Genomic DNA, 26,697 nt, shown 5'->3' with positions numbered 1-26,697 from the left:
ATTCAGGGAACAATCAGTAATGAAGTGCTCCTGGGGTTGGAAAGCCGGGAAAGAATGAGATTTTCATCAAGCCCCTGCTTTGGTTTTGGGGGCGCTAAGGCAGGTTGTACACTTGGGCTGATGGAAATAAATTGTCGAACACACCTGGCTGCCACCGTACCCCGATCCCCTCCTGGTCCTCCGTCCCCACAGCCAGTCCCTGAGGCCCCTGCAAGAGGCATTTCTGAAGAATAGCCAGACTGTACAACACCCTCCCTGCCTTGTTCCTTCTTCAATAGGAAACATTTGGTGTGGATAATCCAGTGAACTGGCCACGACAGGCTAAACACTTGCGCTCGCCGTTTTCCCATTGACGGAGGGCCCGGCTACAAAAGGGAGAAGCCAAGATAGAGACAGATCTACGGAGAACAGCCAATTCCTCTTAGGCGACTGGCTTTAAGTGTAAAATGAAAGGGAGGGGAAACGTGTTTTTTCATCACGCCTCTCAAAGCAAGTGCATATTGACGGCAGGGCTCTGGCCCCTATCACCCTGTCAGAACACAATCTCGGGAGAAGCCGGCTCCACCACGTGCACAGCACAGGCACTGAAATAAATGAAACCGAAGATCAGATAATGAATTTGCTCTCAGTAGAAAATAAAAGAGACTGAAATATGGGGGGGGGCGGAGATTTTCTCTCGCTTGCCCCTTGTTATTCTTTTTTTTTTCATTTTGAACTAAAAAAAGAGGCTTTTTCTTATTATTCAGATGCCACTTTTGGTGAAGTAAAATAAAAATCCAGTTCTCTAAATTTACATGAAAGAAGAGTGAAAACTCCCAACCAGGAGAAAAAGAAAAAAAAGCTTTCTTTAAAAAAAAAAAAAAAACCAACTTGAGGTTGCCCATACCCACTCAGAAATTAGTAAAATTACTTCTGCTTTAAATAAAAATTGGTATAACCTATTAGTATATCCTATTTTAGCTCTTTACCACAAAGCAAGTTCGCTGTGTTATATTCTAAGCTCCATTTAGACATGTTGCTACTTTAGAGCTCAGGGGATGCTCCATACCAATAATTCATTTTCTACCAGAAAGGAAAAATCAGCCTTCCAAACTGGTTCAAAATAATTATTACCAAGTATAAACTTATTTGCAGGCATATAATGGGACCGGTACAGCAGAAATGTAGAGAAGTAGACATTTCAAGAAATCCATGAAGTGATATCTCCTAGATGAGCTTTTCTGACCCACTAAAAACTGGGTATGAACAACCCAAACTAAAAATCGGTGACGGCAATAGCACCTCTTATATGTGTTGTTGTTGTTTTTTAGTTTAGACGAAAATTGAAACTTGTTATTTTTCTGAAATTCCAGAATTAAGAAGAGTAGCGGGAATATTTCAGAGGCATAGATTGCACTTTGAAGAAGCACACTTGGGGGAGAGGGGGATCTGCATCTAGAATCGCATGAAAATTACAGAGGTGGGAGATGGGCAGTCGCCACCCAAAGATGCAAGGAAGCCAGGAGGTGGCTGGCAGTTTTCTCAAGTCTGGACGTCTGAGTTTCATGTGACCAGTTTCCACAAGAAAACCGAAGATAACTATTAAAAGCACTGCCGTGAGAAGGAATCCAGGCCTGCTCCCATCGTCCCTGGCAGGAACTCCAGGAAGAAGCAACACAGGAAGAGAGCTTATTCCTCCTGGAGGTGAAGCCAGGCAACCTCACCCACTCTGGGAATGTCATAATCACACGTCACGTCCAGAGAGATGATGCTGAGGAGCTACTGGGTCATCTAGTTCTAAACACAGTGGTGGGACATGCCTTCAGGCTGGAGTACAAGTCAGAAAACTGTGAGTTCATCACTGCACTAAAGAGAGAAACTAGCCATCCCCAGAATAGGAATAGCAAAATATTTAGTACTAGAGGCCCGGTGCATGAAAATTCATGCACTGGAGGGGGGGTCCCTCAGCCCAGCCTGCCCCCTCTCACAGTCAGGGAGCCCTCAGGGGCAGGAGGAGACGCGGCGATCAGGGGAAGGCGACGCCAGATCACACCTCTGCTGCTGCCACTGCCGGCAGCGCAAGCCTCAGCAGGCCCTGGTTACCTGAGCCTCAGGTGGCCATGGGAGGCTGGGCAGCCGACATCCAAAGCTTTCCTGTGGCTTGGGCCGGCCCTGGCCCTGGGCAGCTGGGGGGTTAAGGGGAATGGCAGACTCCGAAGGCAGGCGCATGGAGCAGCAGGGCTGAGGGGACTGGGTGCCGCCATCTTTGAGGGTGTGGCAGTCAATTAGCATATTCCCTCCTTATTGGCTGTGGGCACTGCCATCTTTGAGGGCTTGGCAGTCAATTAGCATATTTCCTCCTTATTGGCTGTGGGTGCTGCCATCTTTGTGATGGCATGAGGGTCAATTACCATATTCCCTCTTTATTAGATAAGATGGGTTACCCAGGGAGGGGTCATTAGGAATTCTGGAGACAGATGAGACAGACCCCTAGAGCACTGGCACATGGAAGGGCTCAGGTGCAACCTCAGCCACCATACCTACCCTCTCCTGGTCCTCAAGGATCCCACAGGGAAGATACCCACCTTATAGGGGTCCTGGCAAGTGAGTATGAGTAAAGCTTAATGTAGTGAGCTGGTATCATACACTATGCTAATATACTCCACTCCTAATCTACATACATATACAATACAGCCATATGTACTCATACACACACATGCATATTAGGGATGGCATAAACAGCATATCATGACTTTCAAACACTGAAATACTGGAACCCTCTTTTCAAAGTGCATCTTACGCTTTGCTCTCCTGCCTGACAGTGTTCCTGAAGCATCTCCTTGGATTCCCCGGGCCCCTTAGTAAAATCGTAAAAACACATAAGGTGGTTAGAACAGGGGCTCAGTAATTAGATACAAGAGATTTGAGGGAACTGGATTTGAATTGAGGCATCACTGACTGTGTCACTAAGCAGAAGTTCCCTGATAAACACAAAAATGGAGCAATAATAGCTCCCTCACGGGGCTGCTGCCAATGCCTGGCACTGACACTCAGTAAACAGAGAGAGTTGCTGATGTCCCTGGGGGTTGTCGGAAGCACCCCCCAAAACTCTCATGTGCGTGTGGTTCTCAATTCAGCAGAGAGCTGTCTGCATGGTGTTCTGGTTTCCTTGCTGCTCAGTTTCTCCCTGGAAGTTGATCACTGATTAATTGTTTCCACATCAGGCCCCCGGGAGTTGGCTCGCATGACGTGCTTCTAGAGCTGACGCCCGACATAAATCAGTTTCTAAGCCACCAAGGCTGAGCACTCAACCTTGAACTCCAATGGCTCCGGTGCCACTGGACATGGACGTGAGGATATATAAATCACAGTTTTTCCAGAGAGCTGCTTTTAACATTACCTAACCAAAGTCACTTCCAAATTCCCAGAAACTACATCACTGGTCAGTTTTTTTGTTTTGTTTTGGAAAGCAGATTTGAGAGGGAAAAGTAACCTCCTCAAACTTAATAGGCAGACGTGTGTTTATTGCTGTGTGCAAGTGCCATTCAAGACTATGTCCAGAGAGGGGAATTGTACTGTGCGGAAAGGAGGTGGGAGCTGTGAGGAAGGCAGCCACAAAATTTCCCACGTCAATGACATATAGTATTTCACAAACTTTCATAAACTTGACCTGGTAAATATTTGTCAAACTTTCTAAAAAGTCTTCATTTGAAGATTACAGTAGCACCAGGAAAAAAATTATAGGTGTCTCTTTCTTGGTTTATATTTTTAGTAGAGACACAATTTGAAGATTGCTGTTGGCTTCCCATGGCTTCCTCTGCCGGTAGCTTTCCCTTCCCTCTCTGTTCTGGGGCTGGGCAAGACTCAATAATTGAAGGACAGCACAAACCAAGGAGAGAAAAACCAAAACAAGAAACGTTCTTAAAAGAACACTGAAACTTAGAACGGTTCCAAGTACAGAGATTCCAGGTCTTTTATGTTGTCGCCAAAGAGCACAGAAATATGACTGTGACACTCTGAACTAAGTCATACTAACTTTAGTCTGGGAACCAGAGATGCCCCAGCTCTAGAGGGCTGCCTGGGCTGCCAGGGCACAACTGCTGTTCCATCACCTCTGCATCTGGGCTCAGGCATGCGGGCCCAGCACGCTTAGTTAGGGACAGTGTCCCTTACATTGCTCTCACCTATTTGTCCGTCCAAGGCCATAGAGACCTAATGAGTGGCTGTCATTTCTTTCCAATGGCTATATATAATGCACAGTTTCAGACAAGAAAGAAGGTGGGGATTACTTTGATGTTCTCCAAAAGCAAGAAAGCAATATGAAATTGTGTGTGTGTTTGTGAAGATGATTTGGGTTACATTTTTTAAAAGGTCATGAAAATAGATTACAATAAAAAGAGTAGAAGAAAGACTGTTATTACAGCGTTTTAAACATTATACTATGTATGATAACCTTCAAAACAAAAAAACACATTGCAGAGAATACCTTCTTAGTTAGAATAAATTACGATTAAATAATCTAATTTGTTACTGCCTTTTCATCTATCTTATTGGGTTACTAAAATGCCAAGATTAAAATCACAGTATTTAATCACTTGCGTGACTTATTATGAGAGCATTAAACAAGGTCTGTATGCTGGATTATTACAATTTGCTTTCATGTTGCTTGGAACGCTGGAAATGCACATGATTCCCCTTGCATCTTTGTATGAGGGCTCCAACTACCAGAAGAATGAAATGGTGTTGTTGTTTTTCTAATATAACAAATTTGTTTTTTTGTTTAACTTCATTCTTCCCATAACAAGTAAACCACTCTTTATATTCAAGCAGTGGCTTAACAGAGAACAAAGGGAGTTATCCCTTCTAATGTATTTTTAACCAACGAATTAATTATTCAATAGTCGCAGTTTTAATAAACCAAAATTTGTAATAAAAAATTTGCTGCCCATACAGTGAAGGAAACCATTAAAATGTCCATGGCTAATGTACTAAATACTGCCAGAAATCTGCATAATCCTAAACTTCATGTTTCCTTCTATTCAAGGTGAGCTCCCAGAAGTCTCTGCCCAGCGTTATCATGGGTCCCTTACATGCATAGAGGGTTCTGCCAGTTATTGCCATTTACCATCCTTCACCTAGGAACCCCGGCATGCCCAGGAAGGCTGGTCTTTGGGGTCTAAGTCAGCTGGCTCATTTTTCCTCTGGATTCTCCTAATGAGATGCACTGGCAGGAGCTGGCAGTGGAGGGAAGAGGGATCCGGGGTATTGATTCCAGTCACTTCCTCTCCTTAGCTTGAGATCTGCTGGCCACCTCATGGCCACCCCTCCAGAAGTGTGACCCCTCTTCCTGGGCCCCAGCCCTCAATGAATCAGTTTGTTTGCACCTTCAGGTTAACAACAGGAACTTCTTCTAACTTTTGCTACTCCTGGGGGCTGCTTTAGGGTCACATCTCCGTAAATACCCACCCTTTTAAACTGCCAGGACCCTAACGAATAAGATGGTTCAGTTTCAAATCCCATTTTTATCATCTTTGTAGCTAAATTATATTCCCCTTGAATTTTGAACTGACTTAGGCTTTTTACACATTTACCATGTTGGATTTCAAGTTTTAAAAACTACATGTATAACTACACAGATGACTATTTCAATAAAATATTCATTAGATAAACATTTATTGAAAATCTGTTTACTAAGAATCCATTATGATTTCAGCACTTGGGGGGAGGATTTCAATAAATATAATATATGATCATTCAGTCTTTAATCTCAAAGAGTTTACAGTCAAATCGGGTGAAAAGTATAAATGTAGCCCAGCCAGTGTGGTTTGGTTGTTGAGTGTGGACCTATGAACCAGAAGGTTAGGGTTCGATTCCCAGTCAGGCACATGCTTGGGTTGCAGGCTCGATTCCCACTGTGGGACTTCCAGGAGGCAGCCAGTATAAAAGGTATGCATTAGAGCAAATGTTATCTGATGAGCAAGTAGCACAGTCAAAAAGTACAAAAGGGGGCTTCTATCATGCATTTTGGTCATGAAAAATATGGAATGTAAATCCTGCTACCAAATGTAGATAGGATTTGGTTAGAAGTGACCACTAACGGTGAAGGTTAAAACATTGCTTACTGTGCACATTCACACTAAGTTAGTGTGAATATTTTCTTATACAGAGAATTTAAGAGCTATGGTTGCGTTCTTCAACAAGAAGAAAATGGGGGGGGGTATTTATTTTAATGATGAACATCATTTCAAGAGATTTTTCACAATGACTTTCTTATTTTTATTTTCTAATTATCTCTGAATATAAAAGGAGTTTACACCCATAAATGGAAAAGTTAAGAATTTTTTTTAAAAAAAAGGTTGTTCTCTATATCCAAGCTCTCCAGATTGAACCACTGTCAGTATTTTAACTTATTTAGTCCCCACACTTTTTCAGGCATTATGCACTTCTAACATAGTCAAAATAAAAGTATGTTTTGAATTATACTTTGGCTTTTAATATTAAACGGTTTTTCTAATATATCTTAGCAAACTGTACATAAACATCATTTATAATTGCAGTACAAATTAAAGCCATAATGAGTTATTATTAAACACCCGCTGGAATGGCTGAAACTAGAAAGACTGATGATGCTAAGTATTGATGATGATTTACAGCAATAGGAACTCTCAAACAATGTGAGTATACGCTGGCACAAACTCTTTAGAAAATAGTCGGTCATTATCTACTTGAACGGATGCACACCCTATGTTCCAACTATTCCTTCCCCTGTTACATACCCAACAATAGTATGTAAACATGTGCCACAATGTCAAATATATTCAGAGCACTGGTATTCATTCACATTAAAATTGGAAACAATCAAATGTCTGTTAACAATAGAATAGGCAAATAATGCATCCAATGAAATAGGAAACACCTATAAAAATGAAGAAACTAGAATGTGAAAAACATTGAAAAAAGGCCTTGCACAAAAGACTATAATATAATATATAATCTCGTAAGTTCAATTAAGAGACACATCTAAACTTTAGTGTTAGAATAGTCATGATAATGTTTACCTTTGAGCTGGAGGACTTTTGGGATGTTAATGATTGTTCTATTTTCTAGACTTGGTTAATGGTTGCAGGTTTTCACTCTGATAATTAATTATACTTTGTGGAGCTATAAGTGTATATTTTGTGTACTTTTCTGCATATGTGCTATATTTATTATCAATTTTTTAAAAGGGATACACATAGGTCCTGGCTGGGTAGCACAGTTGGTTAGAGCATCGTCCCCACCATACCAAGGCTGCAGGTTCAATTCCCGGTCAGGGCACATACAAGAATCAACTAATGAGTGCATAAATAAGAGCAGCAGCAAATCTCTCTCTCTCTCTCTCTCTTCTTCTCTCTCCAAAATAAATAAAAATATATTTAAAGGAAAAAGAATTCTTAAACTTACTACTGATTCAAGTAAGCACTTTGCACTAAATGACTTTTCACACTATGCATCTTCTTTCTGCCCCAACTCACACTTGTATAAAGAAGCCTGCTGTGTACCTCTAACATTTCAGAACCAAGGCAGAGAGAGGGCACCAGTTGGGAGGACAGTGTCCATGATCCAAATGGCAGTTAACAAACCAGTTTTAAAATAGCCTGTCATCAGTTTTGAATATTTCAGTTACATAGGTGCATAGTATATTTAAAATTATTATTCTGACAGTCTCTTTGGTGGTCAAATGGGATCCAAATATTCCATACAAAGGTACCCTTCTTTTTGCAATGTAAAATAAATAAGTCATATTTTTCTTCTTTCTCCAATTACTACAGAGCTTGTGAGAAATATCAAAGTCATAAAATTGACTAATTTTAAAATTAATATACATCATTGTGTTATATGTTGTGTGTGTATGTATATATATATATATACATATATATATATTTAAGATAAATATAAGGACTAATTATTAGAAGAACTATTGTGTTGTGTCATCCTTTACAAATTCCACAGAGATACCACCTTGAAGAGAAAACAACTGTGGTTGCCTAGGAGAGAAATTCAGATATCCAACTGCTAAGCTTCCCCTAACCCAGTGGTCGACAAACTCATGAGTCAACAGAGCCAAATATCAACAGTACAACGATTGAAATTTCTTTTGAGAGCCAGATTTTTTAAACTTAAACTATATAGGTAGGTGCATTCTTATTAACTTAATTAGGGTACTCCTAAGGCTTAGGAAGAGCCACATTCAAGGGGGCAAAGAGCCGCATGTGGCTCGTGAGCCAGTTTGCCAACCACAGCAACCCACCTCCTTGCAGGTGAACAGCTGGAGAGCTGCCCTCAGTGGTCCGATTCTGGGACACTGGATGGGTCCTGTTTTCTAGTGGGCTCCCCACTGGTTCGTGGTAACAAAGCGGACAGACACAATCCTCTCTCTCTTCCTTCCCTGAGACAGTATAAACGGTTCCCTTCGAACAGTCACTGTTTCTCTTTGGATGCTCTCTTCCTCAAGGGAGGTTGTTCAATCCAGAGAGGCCCAGAGGACAGGGGTGGGGGGTGCCCTCCTGCCTCACTCTCCTCCTCCAAGTCTCCCAGTGGCAGGAAGTGTGCACTTAATCAGCTGTTCTACACTCCGAGTCACAAGAGCTCACATTTAGATGTGGTATTGGGTAAACCAGATCTCCAAAGTCTGCTTTGCCCCAAGGCTATTTAGACCTGAAGGAAAAGCAGCAGTGCTGTACTGTTTAATTCTGGACAATCAGGTGCTAAGTTCTCAGCACACTGGCCGCTTTGACCAACTCGCTCCTTCTTGCCGACGCTATTAGTGCTAGAGCTGTGGACAGGTTAAGGCCAAAGTCACCTTGCTTTCACCAACTCCGTGTGTACTCATGCTCTCAGGACCCCATGTGAGTGTTCTGGAGCTAGTTGACATCTAGGAGCACCCACACCACCTCTTCTAACAAAGCAAATCGTTTAGTAACTTGACTTGACCTTTAGTAAAACGAGTGGGACTTTCTTTCCTAAAAGTAAATTCATGGGCATGGTCATTCTGTACTTTTAGTTCAAAACTTCATCGCCATGAGAAAAGAAAAAATGGAAGGGGCAGACATTTGAAAGTCTGATTTCGCTGATATTCCCACCAATTTCCCACTCATACTAATAGATCCGGTTTTTCAGAATTTGATGAATTACCAATTCCCAATCCCCCACAAAAGAAGAATTCAGAATAGCAAAATAATGAGTTCTTCCAGAAAGAAAACACACAGAAAAATAAAAAGACGTTGAAATGCGATAGTGTCAAATAACTCGGCAAATGACAAAGTCCCATGAACTAAAGGCATCTAGAGAACTCCTGGGAAGTGTGGCATTTGTTTGTCTCGGTGTTATGTTCTTTAAAACATAGAATCCTATCAGCATGACATCCTTTGGTAAGGATGGGTGGAAATAATCTTATGTAATAAAGAGGTAATATGCAAATGGTCCCCTCAACAGGGAGTTCATCCGGGAGTTTGACCAGGAGGGGGGGCTGGCAGGGGGAAGGGAGGGAGGCCCCAGCCCCCAGCCGGCAGCCACTAGGGGCCCTACCAGTGCATGAGTTTCGTGTACTGGGCCTCTAGTTAGAAATAGTAAGTTAGGTTCCAACAGTTTAATCCTTGCTTCAGATTGAGTCCTCTTACCAGTGGTATCGAAAAATATTCATTTCAAAGACAGAGTGCTTCTGGAATTCTGAGCCAAAGAGAGTGCAAGGCTTCTATTTTAATATTTTGTAAATGTTACTTCAAGAACCAACTAGATTGAATAAATTCTTTACCAACAGCGGTCTTCCAGGAGCTGATAGGGATTTTTTCACTATCCTCATAATCCTTATAATCCTCATAATTATTATTATTATTATTACTAGTACTATTGACTAGACTGCTTTTCTGGGTTTTCTCTTGTGATCTTTGGCAAGATACATCTGACTCATAGTTTCCCTCATTCTTTACATCAATGTTTAAAAAAGTGATAATAATGATGTCCATCAAGGAACTATTATGATCTATTATTACTTATCTAAATAGCTCTCCTCTAGAATAAAATCACCAAGGTCTGCTAGGGGCCCCTTCCTACAAAAGGTGAAAATAGTGGCCCTTTCTAAGTAGCGGCCCTTTCTTTAGATTTAAGTGGAAGTAGGTCTCCTTATAGGTCTCCCCTACATGTTAACGAAGACTCTCTATCCGAGACACACTTGTCAATATTCCAGAATTTAAGCCCCTTTGAGGGTGTCAAACTTGTCAAAAATAAATTAAATATGGAAAAGGAGTATATTAATGCACTGAGGAAAAAGTTGTCTACATTATTCAATAGAAAAGCAGCATTAACTTCCAAGAAATGAGATCATTTTCTTACAGTTCTTGTTATCATGGCTTCAGAGGACTTTGCCCAGAGCCCCAAGAAGAGCACCCTGGAAGACTGATCGAGTCTGGCCGCTTGGAAAGGAGCCACAAAGTCTCCTACTGCACCCCTTCTTCATAGAGAAAGCGAGTCTTCTGATCCCCACGAAGGACAGATTTCACAGACGGGAAAGGTCTAAATGATGGGCCCGGGAACTACTTGCTCATATTACCACTGGAGAGCCCGGGCATGAGACCACAGACTGACTGCAAGCACTTTTGGGGCTTCACATTTCTCATCTGTAAAATGTAAGGATTTGGACAAGAGGTTCACCTTTCCTCCTTTTGGCCTAAAACCCAATGTTTTCTACGATTTAAACCATTTGGCCCTCTTTCCCACTGGTTCATTTTGACAATTAACGTTGTAAAGTCTGCTCCTTGAATAAAGTTTGCTTAAAATTTAGTGACACCTTACTCGAGTAGCCTACAAATGAGATCTCTTTTTCCCTCTTTCTTAAATGACATTGCCATCATCACAGCGACTGATGATCCCCCGGGCCATCTGAACTCCAACTTTGATATTACTCCCAGAAGAAAGGGAAGTGTCTGGCTTTATGCTGACTAGAGCTGGATGGCAATTGTTTAGAAGAAAGTGGGGTTATGTAGCCATGCAAAAGGCTCAGTACTAAGCTACAGCTTGCGCACTAAAGAAGCTGGGACCGGGGAGTTCAGAGCTATTAGACGTTTTCATATTAACAACATTTCTCCCATCCAGGTTTGTGCATTTTATCTTCATTCTTTCAAATCCCGAAATTGCTTGGATAAGAGAGAGGGTTTATGCATTATACACACACAGACACGCACACACATGCATGTGCACACACACACACATTTCTAAGAGCAGCCTGAACTTTTAGGGGAAATTGAAGAGGCTTTGTGTCAAGTACAGCTAAATCCAGCCTTTCCATATCAAACCTCTGCTAGAAAATTACTGTGCAGATGATAAGGCGGAAAGATATAATAAAAAGTGACTCTACTCAATTTACACTGCAATATTGGTATGACTGAATATTTTTCATTCAGGTGCCTGATAAAATCGCTAAACTGTATTGCAGATAAATAAAGGAGGCTTCTGTCAAGAATAAACACCATTAATCATGAAGTCTTACCCTCTGAGAGCCTGTGCTATGCATCTGCACAAATACACCAACCGCGCCAGCACACAACGCATGCTTCCCTCCTTTATACTGCTCCAGACTGAAGTTGTCCTCCTTTTCTATTTTTTTATGATTTAGGCAAAAACAGCATTTTTGAAAACATTCTTAATACTTTTTAACTTTACAGTCCTGCAACGAGGTCCATTACTATAATATTTAGAAAAAATTGCTTGGCTCTTGGGAGAAAAACTTGACAGTGAAACGTTTTTATTTATTTTATTTTTTATTTTTTTTGCTGATTATACACCTACACAATCCATATGTTATATACTGTATTTCATCAAAGCTAAGATGCTACTGACCTAAAAAAATGCACCACTATTTTAGGTACCACTAAGAATGACAATACTTCCTTATCAATTTTTACTTTATACTCATTTTTAAAACTCTTCTATGCTTATTCAGGCATAGCTTATATCATATAGCTCCAAAGTACTTGCACACCAAGGGATATATCAGCAAAATAATTTTATTGAGAGATACCTGAAACTTCCCCATAGCTGCCACTCCACCAACAGTAATCATAAAACACTACAGATGGTGAGATACATTCCAATTTCAGCGATGTTAAAAGGTGAGAAAAGATACACAACTTAAAACAGATGACTTAAATATGGTAATATAATAAATACATATTAGGTAATTCGGCCATTTATCAAATACCTATGACATGACAGATTGTGCTAAGTGCTATCTATATGCTCATTCTTTGAATTCATGATATAAAATGGGATTGAATAACGAAATAGGTCTGGACAGAGTAAGTCATCTGATAGGAATTACCTAAACTGGATTCAAACCTAGTCTATAATTTTAAACACAAAGGAAAATTATCTTGAACCAAATACAAAAATCTGTATCTGCTTAACTATTATATTTTAGCATTATTGATGCTGTTAATAGAACAGATGACCTGGTCTTCCAGTTATCCTTCCACTCCAGTGGGAACCTCTGTGAGCAACACTGAAGTGGCGCAGACAGTGCCTGGCGGCTCTACGCACCGGTGGCTACGGAGGGATGTGCAAAGCCTGCCTTGGGAAGTATGAGGAAGAAGGAGGGAGGGATGCACATCTTCATACAGGGAAAGCGGGGACAGAAGGAAAGGGGGCACATGGGCATGCATGCAGCAGGGCCACAGTGTTTCATGGACTCCTCTTCTAAGTCTCCATACACAGGAGAAAAATACTAAGGACAAACCTAAACTTTCTCATACCTGTGCAATGTTACGAAATCTTAAAGTCAGATCATTTCATCTGACTACTTCATTTCACAGACAAAAACAAGGAGGTCCAGAGAGGCCAGGGGAAGTGTTAGGATCCAGTTAATTTGTGGCAGAGCTGAGAACGGAACTGTCCAGGGCCCACGCCTGTTACAAAAACAGCTTAGGAAGTGGCTTCAAGAGGGTCATCAGAAAGTACGTGCCAATAGACTTAAGTTTGAATTTTCTGGAATGATACGTTGAAACCCCGGGGAAAAAGCATTAACATTGGCTAACGTTACTACGATCTTGAGTGGGACGGGGGTATGCTCAGGGGAGATGATTCAGCAACGCTGCAATCCAGTCCTGCTCCCGAGGATGGTCCATTGTGCGCCCAGGAAGCATCCGGGCAGCTGTGCTTCAGCTCCCTGGGCGATCTTGTTCAGAGCCCACTCCAAGGAGGAAGTGCCTCTTCTCGCCAAAGGAGGCTTAACTCCAATCTTCCAGGCAAATCCTCCTTGTGTGAGAAAGAACCTTGACCCCGCAGAGTGAATGCATTTATCTGCCAGGAGACCCCCACAGAAAGCCTGTGTCCCCGGGCTCACAACAATCGGATGCCAAGAGGCCAGTTTTGACGAGGCCCAGCAAGAAAACAGGAGGATCTCAAGAAACCACAATCACTGCTTGGGCCTTATCCACTTCTTTTAGGAAAAGTTTCGATGTAGAAAAAGGTATTTCATCAGCATGTAATTTTCACCACTGATGTCGTGTTCAATCATTTCTAACAAACACTCTTTGGTCCTCTTTTGGGAAGTTCCATGTCAAAACTACTCCCAGACACACTATCAATAGATGCAGGCATCCAGTTAGCACAGTGCACCCCACCTGCTGGTCCTCATGGATAAACAAATGGGTACAGCCCTAACCGGTTTGGCTCAGTGGATAGAGCGTTGGCCTGTGGAATGAAAGGTCCCAGGTTCGATTCCAGTAAAGGGCATGTACCTTGGTTGCGGGCACATCCCCAGTAGGGGGTGTGAAGGAGGCAGCTGATCAATGTTTCTCTCTCGTTGATGTTTCTTACTCTCGATCCCTCTCCCTTCCTCTCTGTAAAAAATCAATAAAATATACTTTTTAAAAAATGGGTACACACAGGTGAACAGATCCCTTCCAGAATTTTGCCCTTAAAACAACTCCATTTTGTCTAGTCGCCTCACATGCTTCACCAACACCTTAATGAAGGTGTAATTTATCCAAGAACCAAATATTTCATCTTTATTTAATAGGTTTCCGAGTTTAATTGTGCATCTCTGTCTCAGTCATAAACAGTACTATAGATAAAAAAACATATTTGCAAGAAAATGGCTATGATTAAGATATCTGAATACTTTTCATTATTGCTGTTGACGATTTCCACACAGATGGGAATGCATTTTGTGCAAATTATTAAGAAATTCCTTCTGAATGTAAATTCAACTGAAATGGAGCCAATGGCCTCCTGCCCCACCCTGCCCAGGTGGTTATGCCAGTGAAGTGGGAATGAGTATGTACAATAACCTGAACTCCCCTCCTTCACTAGCCCTACTCACGTCTAAAGGAAGCCAAATGGCTGGTAGTGTCCTTCCGTGACTTTAAAGGCAGTGATGATTCCACAGCAGCTAAGTTATCCACCTGGAATGAAGCACTGCCCTCTCGCTAATGAGTTACAAACGGTCTGTAGGTCTCCGTCAGGGAAACTGAGCAAGCACTTGGCTTGGCAGAGACCGCAGCTGGCTGTATCTCGGGGCTCATCAGACAGGCGGGATCACATGGACTGCAAGAACCTGGAGACCCTGCCTCCGAGGAATGTAATTCATGCAGAAAAGTGTTGTCAGAGGAAGGCCAGGGAACCTCGTGGGAAGAAAGCAAAATAAACAGTTCAACAAAGAAAACAAAGAAGGACCAATAGCCTTTTTGAACATTGAGTACAGGGAGACTTCAGCGGGGCTTCAGACAAAGGCCTCATCAAAGGACACGCTTGCAAAGCCTGGGGGGAGGGAGGCCGCCTTTTGCTTTTCATTCCTCCCAATTCAACTCCCACACACCTCCCTCCTCCCAACAAACAGAGAAACAACAAACAACAACCAAAATAACTAAAAAGTGCTCTGTCTGCCTAGGTGAAGAGGTGGGGAGGGTGGAGAAGTTAACCCAATTAAATAAGGAATGCGGTATCTGCTCAGTGTCCTTCAGATCAGTTGCAAGTGCATGAAACAAATGCTCAAGTCAGATGCACACAGCCCGCCATCCACCTAAGACTCGTGAAATGCTCAATCACTTACACTCTGAAAATTCTCTTTCATAACTACCATGTGACATTCTCCACCAGGAGGGAATCCCTCCTTCGAGCTTAATGCAAGAGGTGGGGCCTCTGCTTTCAACCCTCACGTCACAATTCCCCGATTCTCAGTGGAATCCTGACTTGGACTCTTCTCTCAATCCAGTAACTCCATTGATCCCGCAGTCCTGAAATCCAAAATCTGAGGTCACCATATTTTGAGCATTCAAACAAGATTACAGTGCTTTATGCTGACCTTCTTTTCCCCTCTTACTTCAGTTAAGAAAGAAGATTGTGCAAACTTTTATTAAGCCATCCCAAAGGCAGGCTGAGATTACCACAAGGAACACGGACAGAAGTGAGTGGTGTATGTGCGTACATTTTAATGTTACATATTAAAAATAATGAAGACATCAAAATCCTTTTAAAATCAGAGTCCCCTCTACAGGTCTGATTGCCTTTGCTAATGACTTACAATTTTGAATTTGTTTCTGGAAAATTTCACTGGTGTGCATAAGTTAAGTTGAAAGCAACGCAGTCTGGGCATATAGGGATTCATTTCTGTGAGGGAGCCAGAGATTGCTTTGAATATAGGCAAGAAGCATTTTAGTAAACTAGGAATGTTTCTTGGGATTCTGTTTTAAAAATGAAAATCATATTCATGCAACAGGGTGTGGTGATTTGTTTCACAAATGAGGCAGATCTTTAAACTGCCAGTGCCTCTCTCTCTCTCACTCCCCCACATAAAAGAGACACTGTTTACTTCAAATGAACTTGGCAATATTTGGATATTATCTGTACTTAGAAGAGTATTGGTGTTCTCCAGTTAGTGGCTAACTCAGCGATTTTCAACCATTCTCATTTCATGACACATAAACTGACTACTAAAATTCTGTGGCACACCAATGAATATATTCTATTTTTTGCCGATCTGACAAAAAATAGGTCTAATTTTGATTCATTCATACTAGACTACTATTGTGTTGGCTGTTGCCTTTTTTTTTTTTGAAAGATTGGGTAAATTTTTTTTAATTAATTTCAGGAAGAGGGAGATAGGGACAGAAATATGCATGCTACCTCCGCATGCCCCCTACTGGGGATCCAGCCTGCAACCTGGGCATGTGCCCTGACCAGGAATCAAACCAGGACCTCTTGGCTCATGGGTTGATGCTCAACCACTGAGCTATACCAGCCAAGCTGTTGTCATTTTTTAAATTTGACAATCTAAGGGAAGTCAGTGCCCCTGGCTAACTAGTCAGGTATTGCATGTTGTGGCTCATTCCCAGGTGGCAGCATACATACTCTAAACCCAGTGATCTCTTAATGCTGTGAACTAAAATAACTGACCTTAGGCAGAGTTCTTATTACCTGGGGGTTACCCGGGCCTGAGGAGGACGAGGCTCTCAGGTATGATAGCACTGAAGGCCTCTCACTGGCAAACCTTTAAAAGATCGCAACTGTATACATAACTCATTCTGGGATTAATTTAGATTTTTGGACAGAGTCTAAGCTTCCTATTGCATCTAGTGGTCCCAACTGGGCACTTTTTAATGGATCTATAATCTCTCTGTAGCTGTAGGAGAAGGTTTTAAATATGTATAACTTATAAACATGTGAGATGAGGCATGACTCGCAGTATTAGGTGATTGGCTTTTAGAAAAATCTACAGCTTTAGGTTACAGACCCATATTAATTTTGCTCATTACTGGAAATGCTCTCTCATGCCTTAAGGCAGCTCCTGACCTGCCATTTCTTACTTTTCTCTGTATTCTTTTCTCCCTACTTTGTGTGTAAGCACTGTGTGCGTGTGTGTGCGTGTGCGTATGCGTGTGTGTGTGTGTGTGTGTGTGTGTGTGTGTGTGTGGTGTAAAGAGGAAAAGGAGAGGCGGAGGCACAGTATACAGATATAGCATTATACATGATGTTTTTGAGCATCAGAGTTATAAGAAAATTGATGCTACACCACCAATTCCACTAGGAATTACAGGAGATCAACACAGGACCCATAAGCCATTTAACTTGTTAAATTTTAGCCAACAGCAATATACTGATGCCCACTATTGTTCCGATATTTCTTTTGCAAAGATCACAACAAAACTAAAAACGGTCAAGATTCTTCCCCAAATATCTTTTCAATACAGTTATCGAGAAATATTCTGCAAAAGCATCCCTACCTTAGCCTAGGACTGAGAAGATGACTTTCAAAACCGACCTTCCTCCTGCTATTTCCTTTTACGATACTTAGTTTCTGGATCGCCAGAGATGCTAAACTCTAGCTAATATGTTACTTAGGATTCCAACAGTAAGCAGGCAGTTTCCTGGAAACAAGTCTGCTGGGATTTCATTTTTTGATGTATGGATTTCACTGTGGGCAGGGCTGGGGATGCAACAACAAACAGGAATGAATGGCAGGCGGGCCTGCATCCGTGGCCTTTGTTCCCCGGGGAAAGGTCTGAAATGAACTCGGCCTGCTGTGCGGCTATAGGAAATGGCATGTCTTTGTGGAGGTGGGAAAAGCGGGCTGTTACCTAAGTGAAGGGGAGCGGGCCACATAAGATGAGCTGCAGGCAGCTTCGCTTGGGTGGCAGTCATCACGTAAACGAACCTGAAAGTATTTTCCCGTGGGGGCAAATTCTGTTAGAGCTCAATTTTTTCAAACACGTCTTTTGAAAAATAAATAAAAAATGATGGCGGTAAATTTCTGTTTTCTCTGAAGCCAGGCGTACCATGAGTGGAAGCATTGTGCTCGAAGAAAAAAGTCTGTTACAGGCCAGTACCCCCCAGGCACCCGCAACAGGTTTGACAGCAGGCTCTATAGAGCCCGCAGCTTCCGGTTCAGTGCCCCTGAATACCTTCAGTCACTATCTGCTCCCAGCCCGACGCTGAGCGCTGCACAAAGAACACTGAAATTTTAGCCAAGGAACTGGCGCTCAGGCTCTGAGTGTGCACTGTAATTAGGGCCTGCTTGATCGGCCACCGGCGACCAAATCCAATATTTCAGTCATTAGAAACATTGCAAAACAGAAATAAGCATGATGTCGTTGGAGTCCGATTTACTGCATGTTTCTTATTGCAAAATAAAGTGTGTATAGCTTGATCTGGATCGATGTGGCCAGCTCACTACAATGTTTAAAGTTTAGAAATTTGCTGTAACCGGTTTGGCTCAGTGGATGGAGCATCGGCCTGCGGACTCAAGGGTCTCAGGGTTGATTCTGGTCAAGGGCATGTGCCTTGGTTGTGGGTATACCCCCAGTGGGGGGTGTGCAGGAGGCAGCTGATGGATGTTTCTCTCTCATCAATGTTTCTGATTCTCTATCCCTCTCTCCCTTCCTCTCTGTAGAAAAAAATCAATAAAATGTATTTTTTTAAAGTTTAGAAATTGTAACTCACCCACATTTGCATACTTGCATGGCAAACTAGGGATGCAAATCATCTAAGGTAGTTCTTTAAAAGTAAGCGGGATTTACACTTTTTCAGTTTATCACGAGAAGCAATGGCCAAAATAAGACATGTTCTTTTTTCGAACTGATATAATATGCAATGAAAATGCTGGGAAATAATAGTAAGAGAGCTTAAAAGTAGAAAGTATAATAAAAATAAAAAGGCAATTGCTTATAAGAAAGAAAAATAAAGCAGAATAAGGGCAAAAGATCAGGCTGGAAAGGGGATGTAACCTTAGATCAGGGGATGGCAAACATTTTAGGCGTTGGGGGACATATTCTCTGTGTCAGCTACTCTGCCCTTGACTGCTGAGGCTGCGAGGACAGTAGTGAGTAAGTGGCAATCACTGTGTTCCAATACAACCTCACTAACAAAAACAGGCCATGGGAGGATTGGGTGCATGGGCCATAGTTTGCCAACCCGTGATCGTTAGACGGTTCTTCATAGAAGACCTCTCAGGTAAGGAGACGTGTGTATAGGGAAATGTATTAAGTGAGGGAGTGAGCCATGGGTATCTGAGGGAAGAAGGTTCCAGGCAGCTGCATGCTGTGATCTAGTCCAACACGGCTTGCAATCTACAGAGTAAACGGCTATAATCACTGATCTCTACTCAGCCATGTTTTATATTGCTCAATATTCTACCAAGTGGACGAATCACAAGTTATCAAACCATTCCCTGTAGCAACTGGTTACGTAAATTGTCCAGTTATTTGGTGTCACAAATTCTTCGGCAGCAAACATGTTGTGTGTCGGATTGCTTGGCTACAGGAAGGCTTATTCGTTCAAAAGGCTTTTTACAGCTCTTCTCCACACTGCCATACCCATACCCTCCTTAGAAACTTGCAGAAGATAATGACAGCCACTAACTAACACAGAAAACGTCCTATAATGTGTTGTTAGGATCCTTTGTGCTCACCCAGGAAGTAGAAGCCAGAGCAGCCAAGTCTGCAATGTTCATTTTCACGAGCAGAACTTGAAAGCCAAGAGCAAGAAGCAGAGCACCTGATGGGTTCAAGAATGCTCGATCTGCTCCTAAGCTATGTAACCTCTCTGTATCAGGATCTCCATGTCTTTAAAATGAGGTTAGTAATAACAACGCCATCACAGGGTTGCTGAAACTACTACATAATTATGTAAAGTCTCTAAAACTGTGCCTAGGCCATGGTTAAGTACTCAAAAACATCACATTACAGTCAGGGTCATTATTACTTCTTTTTTTCCCTGTGAATTATCTGTTCATTTTTATTTTCCCTTATCTTTGAAATTTTGCTATTCTTCTTAAGTTGTCCATTTGAGATTGCTATCTTCACCTATTTTATTTCCATGTGAGGGCATGGAGAGCAGCAATAAATGTACATTAAATAGTACCCTACTTTATATCCAGTAACTGACTTAATATTTGCCAGTGTATTGTATCTGACCTTTAATATTATTTTAAGTAGCAATCAAGCTTTTGATTTTGACTATTAAGTGTGCTAACTTTGTTGACATGAGAGGACACGTTCTAACCAAAGTAAGCAACAAAACAGATGATGACAGTCATCCTGCAGTAGCCTGAGAAACAACAGCCCATTATCATCACTGAAAATAATATTTATTTAGGAACTACTATGTATAGACATGGACTTGGCCTAGTAAATGCAAAGAAATAAATCCTGTCTTTGCCCTCAAGAGATATAATTATAATCTAGTTCATTCTTTTCTTTTTTTGAGAGGGTTTACACAGTGTTAGGTTACAGTATTTGATGTAATCTGATATGTCATTACACTATACCAGCTTCCATAATGTTTATGGTAGAGCACAAACAGTGGAGGGGAAAAAAGAAATTTCCTTTGTTAATTTTAAGTTGCATTATTAAAATATGTCAAACTAGTTATGCCCCCAAATACACATAAAAGGTTTTGCTCACCTCTGCATGTTACTGGAGGCTTTCCTGGGAATGGAAAGAATGAAGTCACTATTATGCATTATGGGACCATCACAAAGTTTTAAGTAAGGGCCTAGATGAAGGCTATTTTTTAATATATATTATATGAGGTCCCAAAACCATAGTACCTAGCACATTCAAGATGCTGAATTGAGGGAGGGAGGGAGGGAAAAAAGAGAGGGTGGGGACCGAGTAGCAGCCCTGGCTATCTACTTACCCTTTCTCTCTCTAAGCTTTTACCATAATGATACATGCTTTCTTAGGGCTTTTTCTCTCTGAAAAAAAAAATGTATTTATTCATACTCCAAAATTGCCACTCATCTCCCTGCTCTCATTTCTAAAAGGCAGCCATAATCACGGGGAGAAGCCTTACCAGTTCCAATGTGCTCTATTTCACTGCTAATATTAATGATCTACCGTGTACTGAGCCCTCTCCCCAGGTGCCAGGAAGTGAACCGCTTTTAGTAGGAAGAGCAGCTCTTCTTACTTAGGTAGAATAATTTCAGTGAGTCAGGCAGCCTTGGAAAGAGCCACACTGACTCCCCTAAGAGAAAACGGAGCCGCCAAGTAGAACAGAATATGAGTGATCATTTCTCCAAGAGAGAAACGATGAGGCTGGTTTTCTAAAATGAATTAGTAGAGTGGATGGTGACATGCGACAGCCGCCTGTGAGTGCTGGCTTTGGATGCAACTTGGGGCGCAGTGCTCTTCACATCCACAGCCTGAGACGAGGGCAGCTCTCAGCTCCACTGGTGAGATCTGTGGGGCTTGAATTACTGTCACGGATTAATAACGAAGGAATCTGCTTTGGAAAATGAATTGCAGAGCTCAGATGAAGAAAATAGACAGTCTGAAATTCAATTCAGATTGGTCCATAACTAAGTTTAGGTCGAAAAGGTTGTATATAAAATATTCCTCCCTCCCCCATCCCCCAAGGAAAAATTCCAAATGAATGTCAAATTTAAAACTTTATTTTGGTGTTTCTACAAATGCATTAAAAGAAGCATGCTTACATGAGTACTAACATAACATTTTAAAAAACACACACTCAAAATGCAAAAGAAAGAACACTTTATTAGTGTGAAAGCAGTCATTTAAAAATATATCTGTATTCTGGGGGAGGGGATGTAATATTCCAACTGCCTAAATTTCCAAATGATTTTTTAAAACAAATAGTAATTTTTAGCCTACAGCATCACCCATTCCCATAGGATACCATACTGCCTCCTGGAATTGTGCAAGGAAAAGCCCTGGTATAAACCAAACAAAATATGGTATAGAGAGCAGGCAACGAGGTAAATATTCACATAAAGCTACTGCCTTGACTACGTGAATTTGATTGGTTTTCTGTCTATGCTCCAAATAATCTCAGCAATATAATAAAATGTATTCATTAAGATTTTTTCTGAAACACTGGCATTTTTTTTTCTATATGGCTTAATAAAGCATCAAATCTGTGGTCAAAGCAAATAATTTGAGAGAGCATAAGTCCTAGTGAAATCAGTGGAGAATTTTCCAAAAAAAAAAAAAGGGGGAGAAAGTTCTTGATATCCAACATATCCTAAATTTCAAACCACTTGAATTAAATACGCATAATGCAGGAATTGTACATTTTACGTGACAATCTTTATGTGACAACTCAGGGAAAGATAACACTCCATGTCCTACTTATAAGTTCTTAGTCTAAATTCATGATTTTAGTTGAGAAAGGAAATACCAATAAATTCTAACATTACTGTCAGTACTGTATTTGAAAAAAAAAAAAAGAGAAGATTTTATATGCTTATCCACACTGCCTCACCATAAATGGTGAAGTAATATTGAGAGTACGTAATCTAAAGACATTCCATTTAACACATTGGGTTCTTTAACACAAACTGACATATTTCTGCACATATTTATAAGGCTTGATGGCCATTATTAGGCTGTAACTGCAGTTGTTCTAACACCTAATAAGCCATGGTTGAAAAAACAAAGGCAGGTTAATTTGTGATTTCCTCGACTCATTCAGAGGCAAATTAAGTGTCAAACAGCTAATACAGAACATATTTCACTTTATGAGATTTTAATTTAATTCTGCACAGTATCGCTGATGCCTTAATATAGGGTGGTTTATCTAAAAATAAGAGCAATTTATAAACCTCTTTCAATAGAATCTTTAATGATAACATATGATCGCATAATTATTGCAGGGCCTGCCATCCCTCCTCGCAGAGGTCTGCGAGCATTTCCATCAGCAACACAAATCCTGTTTTCAAGACTTATCATTGACATTTTAAAGTTGGCACCAGAAGAACAACTATGTGTACAAAATAATGAGAATGCCCGCAGATTTTGTCTTCTTATAATTACAAATATATATTCTAACAGCTCATCGTAAGCTCACTCGGTCTCGTTTTCTATAATACAATTCTATAGCACGCATTTTGGACTTCAAGAATCGGATTCAAGCTCTGTGACTGCTCGTCCGCTGATTTCCTGAATGGACAGCGTGGATGTCTCCTAAGCACCTTTTACAAAGTACCTGGCAAAGGGAGTACAGGGCACTGCCCATAAAACTAACAGGAACAGTGACCACTAAACAGTAACTGATCAGGCAAGATAAAGGCACACACAGGGTGCTGTGAGGAACAGCCAGCTAAGGGTGGGGAGTTTAAACAGGCCCTTGCCATGCAGAGCCAGAAGGTCACTGAGGGCAAAGCAGAGACAATGTCGTATAATAGAGGCACAGAGGTGTGGTTTGCACTAGCTTCCCAGCGCCTACTTCATAAACTCAGTGTCTCCACCCAGGACCCTGCTAGGAGGCCAGAGACCCAGGCTCCCCGCACGCTCTTCACTCACAGTGATGACATTTCCTCTCAGAACCTTCCAGAACTTCTCCTTTGAGGCTCAGTGTTATTTATCAGCCTTACATTATGAATCTTTGGAGGACAATTTAGTCAACTGCTGCTAAAGTATCCTAAAGCTTGGCTGGAAAAGAAGGAAGTACTAAAATCTGCAGAAATCCCAGTTCGCCCGTCATATCTGAAATGCAAGCCCTTCCCCCAGGATTCTCCAAACTCACCCTCAATTATCTTGTGGTGTTTTTATCACTAGCGAGCTAACACTGTAGGCATGGCGATCAGGGCCTAGGGCACATAGTGTGGACTATAGGAGGGCTTGCTATTGTTATATTCTGCCAAAGAACCAATACCTGGGGTTGTATTGATACATTCCTATTTGGATTTAATTACAAGGCAAGCTATAATAAACCGAGAGGAACCAGTTCATTCAATCACATAGACTCGTGTTCTGAAATTTTTCTATAACATGATTTTGAAAGAGTGAAAAAAACTCTGAAATTCCACAGAAAATCTGATTTAAATTACTACATCACTGCAGAGACTGTAGAGTCTGGGAGAATCAGCCATGCAAAACCTCTGTGTAACGGGTGAATTACACTGCAGGTTTAAGCCTGAATTTGGAATTTCCTCCCCTTTGTATAGGGCATTTTAAATTGGCTTCTTGGTTTTATTTGAGTGCATTTCTAGCAAGCTTCAGAACCCTGGAAATTCTTATGCTCCCGTGAAAAGTGAGAAAAAAGTCACAAGTTTCTGTGTTTTCTCTCTATAAATACTCACTTCTCCTATAATGCTTATGGAAGTCGGCAACACAGATTTATTACTTACCTCCGGGCAAAGCTGCTCTGAAATTACAATTTAGCAATGGAGGACGGGCCCAAGAAGCGGTTGGTAAAATATGATATGTGTACTTGGGCACATAGTTAGGGTTGTTAATATCAATTAATTCTGTTCACAGAGGAGGACTTGTTTTAAAACAACTTCATTTTTCTTTGGCATATATGTAATTACACAGCTGTAACTAATAGCCAGGGAGATGCAATCCACCATCTAAATAACCAGCATTACTCTTCAAAGTATTATTTGTGCTTTTCTAACTTTACTGTCTCAGAATGAAGGGTGATTACATACAACTAAATGTGTGTGTGTGTGTGTGTGTGTGTGTGTGTGTGTGTGTCCATTTGTAAAGGGCAGCCCTTCCTAGAACGTGGTTCTAGTTATCCGGACAGTACTAAAAACACATACATACACAAACACACACACATACGCACATACATTTGAGCTTGTACGTCTACTATTTCTTTTCCTCCAAACTGAGTAAGATATTTATTTCCACACGATGCTCTTCTTCCTTTCCTAATGTATGTTACCACCACCATTCTTTCCTTTTATCTTTGTGTAAACCATGTGCTCAATCACATTTGCCATTTTGTTTGGGTGACATTCCCATCAATCAAGTGACTATTGGTATACACACCACAGGGCTATGAAATTTACCATAGAAATTTCATTACGATTCTTGTGATCCCTGGGACAAGACTTTCACATCACAGAAAGTTTAGCATGAAAAACTTCAAAGGCATTCTCAACCAAATACATATTCTGTGTGGTATCCTTCCATTAGTCCTCTACTTTTTAATTTAGTATTTACAGCCAACAGAACACACATCACCAAACGAGATAGGAATTACCTCGTACAGACAGCCCTCAGGTTACATCAGGCTCGACATATGTCATTTGGTGGTTACGTCGCCATCTCCCATTTATTTATAAAAAAAAAAAAAGTTCCATCATTTCGACGTATGTACATATGTGCTTAATGTGTTTTATTATTTATTTACCACAAGTAAAGGTCAGGAATTATCTTTTAATTTTTTTTTTACTGTTTTACTTCATTACTGCCACCTGCTGTGTATGTGCTCCATGTGAGTGACGGAGGTGCTCATGTAGGTGGGTTCTGACTTAACGGCGAAAATCGCGTTACGTGGCACCGTAAGAATGGATCTCCGATGTAACCCGAGGACCTACTGTATGTAGTATGACGGGCGTTTTTCAGGAAGCATTTGGGATTTGCTTCAGTAGGCCCAAGAATAGATAGGCTTGCTATATTTCAAAAGTAAACCTTATTCTTCTATCACATCCTTAACGCCCAATAGCCATGCAGAAAACAAAAGGTCCGGAGATAGAAGAAGCTGGTATTTTGTTCTGTGTCATTACTGGGTACGGTTTTAATACTTACACATGCAGTGGAGGAATCGGAGACGGATCATAATGGTAACGCCCCTCATGATGTCTGGCATCGATTGGCACAGGAGGGTGGAATGCAGGAAACAGGTGAGGAGGGTCTGAAAAAGAAAGTCCGACCTCTATGAAAAGAACACTTTGGAACAGGATTCCAACCCGTGAAGCAACGCGGCGGTGCTGTCTTCATGACGTATGCTGAGCCTCCTTTAAGAATTTGTGGGAGAACTCTTTCAAGTTCATTATGAGGCTCCCTCATGCAGAAGTATGACCAAGGCCCTACCACCTGCACCTGAGAAAGCAGAGCCTATGAATGCCACCAAAGCCTACAGAGGGAAGCAGGAAAGAAAGCGCCCGAGCCTACCCTGGGGGAGAGGCTGGCCAGGACGGGAAGACTGGGTCACAAAGTCAAAGGAAACAGATTACTAGACACTTAGTTATTTTAAATTACACTGTCAAGTGAATTTTAGACCAAAATGAAATATAAATATTAGTTTCATTTCTCCTATACCCATGGTGCTTTTTAAGGGAAGGAGTCTATTCTAAAGTCCCTGCTGAAATCCATGGCATACACACAACACCCCACATACATATATCACACACAACATACCCCCACACAAACTGCACAAACCACACATACACCATGCATACCACAGAGACACATCTCATATACATATACAATGCACCACATATCCCCACACCAACCCCACATTCCACACATATACACCCGACACAATACATCCCCGCCCATACATCCCACTTCCACACACACCACAGATACACCACATACACAACACATACCCACACACACACCCCACACCATCACCACATACCATACTCACACTACACACAAGAAACACACATTTTGGTCATTTAAATGCATGCTCCCTTTCTTGGCCTGGGTTATACCTCCACAATCCTGACACTGGGGCAGCAAATCCATAGGTTGGTGGCAGAAGCGCTACCTGGCCTTGTTGCAGGAGAGGAGTGGGTGGTTTGCAGCAAACTGAGGGCTTCCTACCTTTCAGCCCTAACATTCACCTTGGCTCCAGACCATCCTCCCATCTTGTTCTGCTCAGGCTGGGGTTCGCCGTTTCCTGGGCTACTGTGTGCACACTTAACAACAGTTCCTCTGCTCCCACTTACTTGTAGTAATTTATGCTAATTGTCTGACAAATCTGGAAGTA

The 26,697-nt window shown here is 41.5% G+C and overlaps 1 protein-coding gene across 1 annotated transcript in view; it reads right to left on the bottom strand.

Moving 5' to 3' along the window:
* GLI3 (GLI family zinc finger 3) overlaps positions 1-26,697 on the bottom strand; it is a 253,966-nt gene that overhangs the window by 86,922 nt on the left and 140,347 nt on the right. The window contains exon 3 of the mRNA XM_006757245.2: positions 25,509-25,614. Coding sequence (XP_006757308.1) covers positions 25,509-25,614 — 106 coding nt within the window. The remainder of the gene's footprint in view (positions 1-25,508; positions 25,615-26,697) is intronic.

Source organism: Myotis davidii, unplaced genomic scaffold (assembly GCF_000327345.1).
Source record: "Myotis davidii unplaced genomic scaffold, ASM32734v1 scaffold573, whole genome shotgun sequence".
Lineage (NCBI taxonomy): Eukaryota > Metazoa > Chordata > Mammalia > Chiroptera > Vespertilionidae > Myotis > Myotis davidii.
The sequence above is the reverse complement of the archived record's forward strand: the minus strand, read 5'-3'. Positions and strand labels throughout refer to the sequence as shown.